This window comes from Brassica napus, chromosome C3 (assembly GCF_020379485.1).
Source record: "Brassica napus cultivar Da-Ae chromosome C3, Da-Ae, whole genome shotgun sequence".
In the NCBI taxonomy this organism is placed as follows: domain Eukaryota; kingdom Viridiplantae; phylum Streptophyta; class Magnoliopsida; order Brassicales; family Brassicaceae; genus Brassica; species Brassica napus.
The window spans coordinates 50,905,450-50,916,419 of NC_063446.1; the positions used below are offsets into that span (position 1 = coordinate 50,905,450).

General features: G+C 46.8%; 1 protein-coding gene across 1 annotated transcript; it reads left to right on the forward strand.

The window, feature by feature from the left end:
- The first annotated feature begins 7,286 nt into the window (after positions 1–7,286).
- On the forward strand, positions 7,287–8,447 carry LOC106425051. Its single transcript, XM_013865774.2, has 3 exons — positions 7,287–7,769; positions 7,884–8,222; positions 8,328–8,447. The coding sequence occupies exons 1-3, from the start codon at positions 7,287–7,289 to the stop codon at positions 8,445–8,447; spliced, it is 942 nt and encodes a 313-aa protein (XP_013721228.2).
- Positions 8,448–10,970: the final 2,523 nt, after the last annotated feature.

Genomic DNA, 10,970 nt, shown 5'->3' on the forward strand with positions numbered 1-10,970 from the left:
AAACACTCTACATCTACTTGGCGGCCTCGAGCTAGGTCTGCAGAGTCGTGATTCAAAAAGAAAATAACGAGCAGAAACTGATATATTACGTGAGCAGGTCGCTAATCAACGCTGAAACGAGATAACCAATGATGGAAAAGTTGGCACCCGCAGTTGTCATGGCTGCACAAAAACTCTGGCCGTATTTCCAATCTCGCAAGATTGTGGTCATGACATTTCAACCCATGCAGACAGTATTACACAGTCCCAGCCAATCAGAAAGATTATGCAAATGGGTTATCGAACTAAGCGAATATGACATCGAGTATAAACCTCACGCAAGCTCAAACGCACATGTGTTAGCCAACTTCATCATAGAATGGTTCTCCTTGAACAAAGACCACGAAAGGCAGACTGACAATGGAAACTCCACGTCGATGGACCATCATCGAAGGAAGGGTCCGGGATCCCGATCCAACTCACATCCCCAACCTGGGAGGTAATCGCACAGTCCTTCGATTAGATTTCAACCCCTAAAATAACGAAGCAGAATATGAGTCCCTCATCGCTGTAGATCCTAAAATCTACACTAAGTATTTAGTAGTGATTGAAAGTTAAATCTGGGGAAGAGAAGACGATGTGGGCAATTAAAACACAACGATGTAATCAGATTCTGGTAGGCAAAGATGGATTTTATTGATGAATAAGACTCAATACATTAAGTGAAACGAGATCCAATATTACAAATGAGATCGGTAAAAGAAAGGATTTAAAGCGAAGTGAAAATGAGGTTGATGTGTCTGTGTGTTAAGCTCTCTCTAGGGTTTTCGCCGTGATCTTCTTTCTTCCCCCACGTTCTCCTTTTATAATCGGACGACCTCAGATTTCTCTCAAATTGATCCGAACTTATTAGCACGGATTAGGCTTTGTCGCAGGTCGCATGGCCCAACTTATTCTGGCCCAATCGAAGTCTGACCGAAATTGGGTCCAACATTTGTCCCCCAATCTCCTGTCTTCGGACAAATAGAGAAGAGATGGTTTACTTAGTCTGAATTTCGTACGTTGCTTCACGCGCTTTCTTTCTCTTAGGTGTAACGGCTATATGCGCCGCCTTAGGGCGAATCATTACTCCTCTCAATTCTAGCGATAGAGCCGTTAGAGTTTTGGAGGCCTTTAAAAACACGAAAGGTTCCTCCCCAATCTTAGTTTTTGTGATTTTTCTTCCTCGGTCCATTGCGTCGATAGGGCCGTTGTTCTCGACTTGGCTTCTACGTCCGAGTCTCTGGAAACTGTTCGAGATGGATATTGCGGGGCGCATCTTTCTTTCTTTGAGACCTACGGCCTTTTTTTCCAAATCCTAGAGCCTATCCTTGACATATTAGCGGAGCAGGGTCTGTCGCTTACTTAGATGTGCCCTAACTTCCTGAGGCTTCTTCTGGCTCTCTTGGTCAAGGCTCGTGAGGAGGGCCTATTGTTCGGTCTTGACATGCTTCGTCACTTGTGCTTGATGAAGCGAAACAACCAAAATCCTGGGACTTTTCTTATGTTTCCTCGTCCAGGACGTCAGATCATACAAGGCGTCCCGCATTGTGGTTAGAATTAGCGAGAGGAGTTTTTTGTCTTTAAGGTCGATCGAGCGTCTGTGGGAAATTTCGATTTCTCGAAACTTCCTCGTAACTGGGCCGAGGACATAGGTGAATTCCTCATTCTTGGTGCTTTCGCTTCTTTTATTTCGTATGTGTTGAGAGTTTTTGATTGATCTTTCGTTGTTTTCGCTCGTTCTAGTCCATTTTGGCAAATCTTTGATGTCCAACGAGCTCCGTGGTTTGATCGTCGTTCTTAGGAGAGGTCGCTTGGATTGGTCGTATTTCGATCAGTCTCGGATTCGAGCTGCCTTCCTGATGCCATATGGAGTAGGCATCGCCCCGGCGATCATAGACACTTCTGAGGATGAAGTGGACTGTTCTCAGGAATATGTAGCGACTCCTTCCAGCCATCTTCCCTCTTCTCATAGGTTGGAAGGACAGCTCTCGAGTAGGTTGTCGTTTCGTACCTCCAGGTCGGCATCGGTGGGCAAGGTCATTGGTGGACTACCTCTAATCCCGATTCCGGACTCCGATGATAAGAGTGCCTACAGAGTGCGGCGATCCCCTGTTTCCTTGAGTCCTGGCTCGCAGGATGACTCTGTCGCTGCAAGCCGTAAGAGACGTCGATCGTCGAACGTTGCTACGCCTAGGCCCTCTCGTTCTGAACGAGAACCAAAGAGGTGGAAGCTTGTTCTCGATGGTGATGGTCCCCTATCCGTGACCCAGGATGATCTGGTTTCCCTTGCTCGGCGTACGAGGTCTACAGACTGTCGTCCTCCGTCTCTTATCTATCTAGGCGAGGAGGAGGCTTATGCCAAAGTAGTCGTCGCGAGCTTCAAGGTTTGTTTCGCTAGTCCTACACTTTTCGAAAGCATTTAGGTTCTAATTTCGGGGTTTTCCTTTTCCAGGTTATGGAAGCTTTTAACGAGTTCGATGTGACGATGGAGGATCGCAAACATGCTCTTCGTAGTGAGAGCGAGGTGGAGAAGGGAAAGTCCGTGGTCTGTAGGCCTACGGATGAGCTTCGGATCGCCAAAGAAGATGCCAGAAAGAAAACCGGGGAGGCGATGCTCCTGAAGGACGAGTGGAAAAGGGCTTGTCAAGAAAGGACGATCTTTGAGACTGAGGTCGCTGCCCTTAGGACCAAGGCTGTGGAACTTGAGGCCAATCGTGATCGAGACGTCAGTAGGGGTTCTCGCATTGCTTGTCGTGAGATCGCTAATGGTTATAAGGAGTTCTTGCTTCTTTGGAGAAGAGATGGGTTGATAAGAAAAAAAAAGGTGTCTGCTGAGATTCAGCTTCACGAGGTAGTTGCTAATCTTGACCTGCTGAACGAGATTAAAGAGGAGGGGCTAGTTGTAGATGACGAGATCGTTCGTCTGAAGGAAATGGAGAAAGACTGTGAAGCCATTGTTAGTTTGGCTACCGTCCCGGACTGGTCTGTTGCAGGTCTTGACCTTCCTCAAGTCTCCGAGGATTCGGACGTTGATGACGAAGCTGTGAGATCTTCTGCTAGTGAAGAAACTAGTTCTTAGGTAATTTTCTTTTCTTTTACGTTCTGCCTTTTCTCACTTCTGTACCTGATCTATGTGACCCTTGATGTGTTTTTTTTATGACTTCGGCTTTCGTGTTGTTCTTTTTTTTTGAATATCTTGAATGGGTAATCACGGGTTTTGAGAATATCTTCTTCTATGGTTTTTCGAGATTTTATTCCTTTTTACTGTTGGGATCCTGTGGTGCCATCGTCTTTATAAGGCTTCGTTCCGTTCGGTATTGACTTTACGTTTCGAAAAATACTTTCTCTTCTCCTTGCAGATATGTCGTCGAAAAGGATGAATTCTCGTGATTCTGAAAGGGTTCAAAACCGGAACGGGAATGTTGGCATGGAACGAATTTGTTCTGGTGACGTGAGTGAAGCACTCACAGAGGTTTTTCGTGAGGAGATTCGACTTCCTCGTGCTCCCGACGGTGGTGGTTTGTACGAACTCGAATAGTACTGTTGCGAAGCCGTTTCACTAGCAGTTTTCTCATTCCAAGGATTGTCCGATTACGGAGGATCCAGATAGTGTTGCTCATTTGTTCAGACATTTCAAGCTGGCTGGGTGTCCGCTCCCTTCTCTGTGAAATATGACGGGCCATTATGCCTACGTTAAGATGGCTGTTGCGTACGCCAAAGTCGGATTTTTAGTATTGACTATGCCGAACTTTCAATTCTTTTGCTTTCGTATTGTCTTGTCGTGTTTCAGGCCATGGAAGCTAATAATGAGTCCGCAGCAACCTGGAGAAACGCCTGCAAGATGTTCCTCGTTCAGATGATCTCTATGAGATCAAGAAAGTCGTCCAGGAGCTAAAGTTTAGTTTGAAGATGGCTCAAGATCGAGAGCGTACTAATGCTGCTCAGCTGATTGCTGCCGAGAAATTGGGAAATCAGGCCGCTTCTCACGACGACGAGAGGAAGTTGGCACTTGAGCAAGTTTCTTTTTTGGAGGCGCAGATCAAGTCTTCCGCGAGTAAGTATACCGACGACCTCCGTCGTGCGACCTATGATGCCTAGAAGGCTTTGGCAGACAATTATTTAGATGTGTTAATGTCCTTGAAAGAGAAGTGGGAGAAGAAGAAGGCCGCAACTGACTATGAATCCCGTCTTAAAGAGGTTATGGCTAATATTGATCTTCTCAAGGAGATAATGAACAATGATCTGCTGACTTCGGATGAGTCGTTGCGTCTTCGAGCAAAAGAGGTCGAGCTCGGGGCTGAGCTTGACGTGATGGTGGTGTCAGATTTTTCTGTTGGGAAGTTAGATCTTCCCCAGATCTCGGAGGATTTACTAGATGAGTTCTTTGCGAAGGAAATTTCTTCTGAGATGAATGAATCAGGTGACGCGGCGAAGCGCGCATGTGGTCAGTTTGAGGATGGCGAATTCGGCGTCGAGGAATAGTTTTTTAGGGATTCATGCTTTGCCTTTGTTTTTCTCTTCTGTTTTTTGTTGCATTATTATTTCAATAAAGAAAGAGAACTGCGAGTTCTTGAGTTGTCTCGTTATTTATCCTTTTGAGATTTGGGCCGGTCTTTTGAGGCCGGAGAACGAGTTTTAGTAGATACTTTATCGACGCATGTTTGGTATAACAAAAGATTTTGTTAGTATGATTTTCCGCATTTCTGGCTGGACTAACTGTGCTCGGAGACTTGATCAAGGTCTCGGTTTGCAGCTAGTCGTTTCGAGTTCGAGGAACCTTTTCTGGAGATGTGATATCTTATGAGTACGATGTTTTATGAACCAAACTTGGATTTTTATTTAAAGTGTCAGTACGGTACAAATTTAGAACAGAAATGGTCGCCTAATTTTTAGTTCATGGTCGATGTTATCGTGCTAGCGTACTCCGAGTGTTCATCGGACTGGGTCGCGATATATCTTTCAAAGTTTATTGTTGGTGGGTTACTGAACTCGTGTTGTGAGTTGCCTACGTACCCTCGGCAAGGGATCAAGTCATAGCGTAGTTCGATAGTTTCCCCTAGAAGTAGGGTAGTGTATTCTGCTGTTCGTGTAAGTGTGTACGATTATTCGGGGTTGCTTGGTATTGGGGAAAAATACTCAGGTATTGAATTCCTCCAGACCCCAGGCAGGACACCGGCCTCCGGGTCCCCACTAGGAGACGCCCTGGGTCCCGGCTGGGAAGCACTCCGGGTCCGGTCCCAAGGACCACCCCCTTCCTTCAGAAAATGGAAATATTCCAATAAGAGGATCCTTCCATATTTCTGAATATGGAAGGGTTTAACCCTATTGGCCGACCAAGACCGACCTGCAGACGACTATATATGGGGAGCCCAAACCCTAGAACAAGGGATCGACTTCTTCAAGACTTAGAGACTAGAGATAGGCGGCTAGAACTAGGGTTCTTTGAATACTTTGTAGTTCCAGCTCTTTGATCTAAATAAAACGTCTCTTCAAGTAAATTTCTCTGTAAATTTCACAAAAGACCAGGCTTATCCATCGTTCCGCACAAAGATCCTACACAAAAACCCCCTAACAGTTTGGCTCTAGAAGGAGGAGAGTAATCTAAACTATGTGATAATGGCGGTGGATGAGCAGAATGAGCTACCCGAAGCTACCCAAAGAGAAGCCACGCTCAAAAGGCATCTCGAAGGTCTACAAAGTCAAATAACCGAGCTGCATAGGGCTCGAGAAGAGGTCATACAGAATCCCGAGCTCTCCTCATAAGTCTAGAACTTGAAGGAGAAGCTCGACGAACATTCCCAGCGATTGGAGCAGAGCGCCGAGAAGCTCAACCAGCTCGAATCGGGAACCTTTCCCTCCGAGACAAAATTCAAGCCCTCAACGCGAAAAGCAACAAGAAGCGCCGCTTTCGGACTCAGATCCGTCCCATGCCGACTCTGGAGACACCTAACTCTGGAGGAGACGCGACTCTTCCCGCCTACGACTTTACAGGGAGACGGAGCAGCGCACGAGAAGGCTAAAGATACCCAGACCTACGACGTGGAAGACAGTGAATCCGAGTCGGAATCCGGTAAGGAAGAACCCATGGGAGTAACGAAGACGACGTCTCCTATGACCGCCTATCTGGAGAAGATGTTTTCCAAGAGGCTCGACGCCCGGCAATCCATGGTGGAAAGGCTCCCCGGGGTAGCTCCCCCGATCCGGAAAAGTAACCTCGACTCCTACGCCGATACTCCTTTCATGGAGGAGATCACCCTGATCGAGATGCCAAGGAAAGTCACTTCTCCTAGCATAAAGGCGTATGATGGTACCAATGATCCAGATGACCATATCGCCCAGTACAGACAGAGGATGATCACTGTAGCACTCCCAAAGGAGTCACGCGAAGCTACTTTGTGCAAGGGATTGGGCTTAACCCTGATCGGACCCGCTTGCAATGGTACATCAACATACCCTCCAGGTCCATATCCTCCTTTGCGACCCTTAGCGACAAGTTCGTGGAGAAATTCGCTAGTAGCAGAGACCTGGAGAAAACCTCGGATGGTCTATACGAAATCCTCCAGCATCGAGCTGAACCTTTGCTAGGCTACATAGCCCGTTTCAAGCAAGAGAAGGTGGGCATTCCCGAATGTAACATCCCTACTGCAATCTCTGCCTTCAAGAGAGGCTTGCTCCCCGACGGGGACCTCTATAAGGAGCTAGCCAAATACCAGTGCAAGACCATGGAAGATGTCTATCCCGAGCCTGGGAACATGTAAAATGGGAAGAAGATGTCGCCAGTCGTGCTAAGGCGCAACATAATAAATACCCTAAGGCGGTCAAGCCAGACCGAAATGAGCGAGAAGAGAGACCCTCTCCAAGACCAACAAAGGATTCCGGGAATAGAAGCCAGGGCAGAAACCAGAACCGGCCGATCGAGAAGGCAGAAGGGATGGCAGTGTCCATGTGGCCAGACATCTCTCACCTCTATATCTCAAAGACGGAGCTGGTCAATGTTCTGAGGCAGATGGGCCAACATGTCAAGTGGCCTTAGAAGATGAAAGCACCCGATTCTTTCAGGAACCCTGGTCTTTGGTGCGACTTCCACCGCGACCACAATCATAAAACGGAGGACTGCATCGCACTAAGGATCGAGGTCAACGAACTGCTCAAGAAAGGACACCTCCGGGATTTACTTTTCGAGAAGCCCAAAAGCCATCTATACAAAGAAGTCGGGGAAGCCCACTGAAGCTGCTTCTGCCTCGCCACCTCGACATGACCGAGTGATGCATGTGATATCAGGAGGCTCGGAAGTCAGCGGAATAAGCCATGCGGCCGCGAAGAAGAGAACCTGGAACGCCAAGCACGGCCTAGAGGCAGCCAAGCCAAAACGCCTGCTCCTGGGTACGGACGAAATAATTTTCACGGCCAAGGAGCAAGAAAAGGTCCTAGCCCCACATCATGACGCCCTAGTCATATCGCTCACTGTAGAAAATTGCCTAGTGAAGAGGATATTGGTAGACAATGGAAGCTCCAGCAACATCATTTTCCAAGCCGCATATCAGGATCTAGGACTGGAGGAAAGGGCTCTAACACAGAGAATAGCCTCACTCATAGGATTAAGCAGAGAAGTCCTCCCAATGTATGCTGAAGGGATTAACATGTCGACCAAGTTCCTCGTCGTTGACTGTGAATCATCTTACAACATGATCCTGGGACGGCCCTGGATTCATGACATGGGAGCCGTCCCTTCGACTCTTCACCAGATGGTAAAATTCCTGACGCCCTGGGGCATAAGAGCAATCATAGGAGATCAAGAGAACTCCCGCTCCTGCTACCAGACCACTCTGAAGGGAAAGACCAAGGTCTTATAGCAATTACAGAGCAAACCCACGGCTCGACACACCGAGGAACTGGAGGTTGAAGAGATGGACGACGTGCCATTGATCGAAGGGGACCAGACCCGACACCTCAAGGTCGGTTCCAAGCTAACCGAGGGACTAAGTAGGATATTAATAAACTTCCTCAGGTCTAACTCCGATTGCTTCGCGTGGTCCCACGCAGACATGCCTAGGATTGATCCGGAGATCATCATGCACAAGCTGCAAGTAGACCCCCTACATCAGCCCGTCAAACAAAAGAGGAGGAAGTTTGCCCCCGAAAGGGATGCAATCATCAACGACGAAGTCAAAAGCCTGCTCGACGCATGGTTCATTCGCGAGGTATAGTACCCGGAGTGACTAGCTAACGTAGTCGTAGTCAAGAAGAAGAATGGGAAGTGGAGACTCTGCATAGACTTCACTGACCTTAACAAGTCATGCCCAAAGGACCCCTTCCCTCTGCCCAATATCGACAAGCTGGTCGATGCCACAACCGGGCATCAGCTGATGAGTTTCATGGACGCATTCTCCGGCTATATGCAGATACTCATGCATCCAGAAGACTAAGAATGGACATCTTTCATGACATTCAGAGGGATCTACTGCTACAAAGTCATGCCTTTTGGCCTAAAGAATGTCGGGTCGACCTATCAAAGGCTGGTAAACATGATGTTCGCAGATCAGATTGGGCGGACCATGGAGGTCTACATCGATGACATGCTGGTCAAGTCTCTGGAGGCCGAAGACCACATATCTCATATGCAGCAAGCCTTCTCCACTCTCCGAAAGTACAACATGAAGCTCAATCCAGCTAAATGCTCATTCGTTGTCAGTTCCGGGAAATTTCTCGGATATATCGTGACCCATCAGGGCATCAAACCTAATCCAGAGAAAATCAGGGCCATTCACTTGATCCCTTCCCCGAGGAACGTCAAAGAAGTCCAAAAGCTAACGGGAAGAATGGCAGCCTTGAGCAGGTTCATCTCCAGGCTCTCCGAGAAGTGTCATGCCTTTTTCGCAACCCTCAAGAACCCAAAGGTTTTCCAGTGGACGGAAGAGTGCGAATCTGCTGTCCATGAACCAAGGCTTACTTAACCACTCCTCCTCTCCTATCCAAGGCACTGCTCAGCGAGGTCTTGCTGCAATATCTAGCAGTCTCGGAACATGCTGTAAGCGTCATCCTAGTACGCAAGGAAATGAGCAAGCAGCTACCAATCTACTATGTGAGTAAGGCCCTCCTGGACGTAGAGACACGTTATAGCCATCTAGAGAAACTGTCCTTAGCCTTGATAGTCGCTGCCGCAAGCTACGGCCCTATTTCTAGGCTCACTCAATCGTGGTCGTCACTTCCTTCCCTATAAAATTGGTCCCCCACAAGCCTGAAATCTCCGGACGCCTAGCGAAATGGCTGTAGAATTAGGGGAATATGATGTAATTTTTTGACCAGCTACAACTATAAAGTCACAGGTCCTGGCGGACTTTGTGGCTGAATTCTCTCTTACCCTGCACCCATCTCTGAAGCAAGAAGTACGCCTCCGAAGCGAGACAAAAGAAGAAGGAGAATGGGTCCTACACGTAGATGGGTCCAGCAATGTTAGAGGAGCAGGGAAAGAATAGTGCTTACCTCGCCAACATGAAACACGGCCTCAAGAGCCGTAAGGTGCAACTTTAAGGAATCCAACAATGAGAGCGAGTACGAGGCCCTAATTGCAGGGCTGACACTCGTCCATCAATTGGGTGCAGAGAACATCCAGGTTTTCAGCAACTCCCAGCTGATAATCAACCAGGTGCAAGGAGAATATCAAGCAAAGAACGACAGCATGATACAGTACCTGGCGGTCGCCCAGCGCCTCATCAAGAAAATCAAGAGCTGCAAGCTCACACAAATCCCTAGGGAGCAGAACTCGCAAGCCGATGCTCTGGCTAATCTAGGGTCCGCCCTCAAAACAAATAGCTATATGAGCATCCCCTTGCTCGTGCTTCAATCTCCAGCCACCCTGGAAGAATCGCATTCCGAAGTGATGAATCCCTTATGATGAGATCCTTTTGTCCCTGATTCTTTTGAAGGATGATCTGATGATTTGAGAGAGATATGGGATGATTTCGGTGGTGGTAGATGATTTGATAGGATGATCTTCAGAAATGATCTATGGATTGATCAGATCTTGTTTAGATGTGTCTTTGATCAAGAGAATGAACTCTGATTTCAATCAAAGACAGGTTTTGCTTGCAGAGAATGAACTCCTAGCAATCGATGTTCAAAGATGAACAAAGGATTCACAAATTTAGAGAGATTTTTATAAAAAGGTGAATGTTTTGTTCTGAAACAAAAAAGAGTTTAAGTAGAGAAGAAGAAGGAAAACGAAAAGTCCTAAATTGCAGAAATAAGAAACAACTTAGGAAAACTAGGTTGGGCTGAATCCTTGATTTGATTTTCGAACTGGTTTAGCTCTGGTTCAGAATAAACCAAGCAAACAATTGCTGCCTTTGTTTCTTAGACTTGAATTTCGTGGCTGGCTCATCAGCAAGAGATAATGGATCCTTATCTTGGATATTTGATCTCCTTTTTGGCTGAAAAAGGCCTAACTCATCCATGAATCTGATCCACAACTTTTCCAGCTTGTTTGTCATGTTCTTCATAGCCAATATAAGCTCATTATGCTCCATTCCAGCCTCTGGTTCATCTTTAAGCTTTCCATCCATCCATCCATAGAGTTGTATCCACGAGTTTCTGCATCCACGGGATTGCATCCATTTCAAATTATCTTCTAGCTCAACCATGGTTGCATCATCCCCTCCTGCTTTAAAATGATTTGTCCTCAAATCTGTAACTCCTACATCAAAAGGAAACAAGTAAGAAGTGAGACAAATGATCAAGAAAATAAGCATGAAAACTGCATCAAAGTAAGGTTTTGGACAGAAACTTCCTTAGAGTTTGAAGTCATTTTCCTCAAGTACTTCCATCTCCAAATCTCTGGCTGATAAGTATGGTGTTTGCTTTTTCTCCTTTGAGACTGATCCTGTTGTTCCTGGACAGTCAAAACAGAGACTAGATATCCAGAATTATCAGTGCAACACATGCCCTTGTTC

What these genes read in the sequence shown, in the direction of transcription:
- LOC106425051 (XM_013865774.2), top strand. Translation starts at nt 7,287, where the DNA reads ATGCATGTGATATCAGGAGGCTCGGAAGTCAGCGGAATAAGCCATGCG. An exon ending in CTTCGACTCTTCACCAGATG is followed by an intron (nt 7,770 to 7,883) that starts GTAAAATTCCTG and finishes TAGCAATTACAG; the next exon opens with AGCAAACCCACGGCTCGACA. An exon ending in ACGCATGGTTCATTCGCGAG is followed by an intron (nt 8,223 to 8,327) that starts GTATAGTACCCG and finishes TCATGCCCAAAG; the next exon opens with GACCCCTTCCCTCTGCCCAA.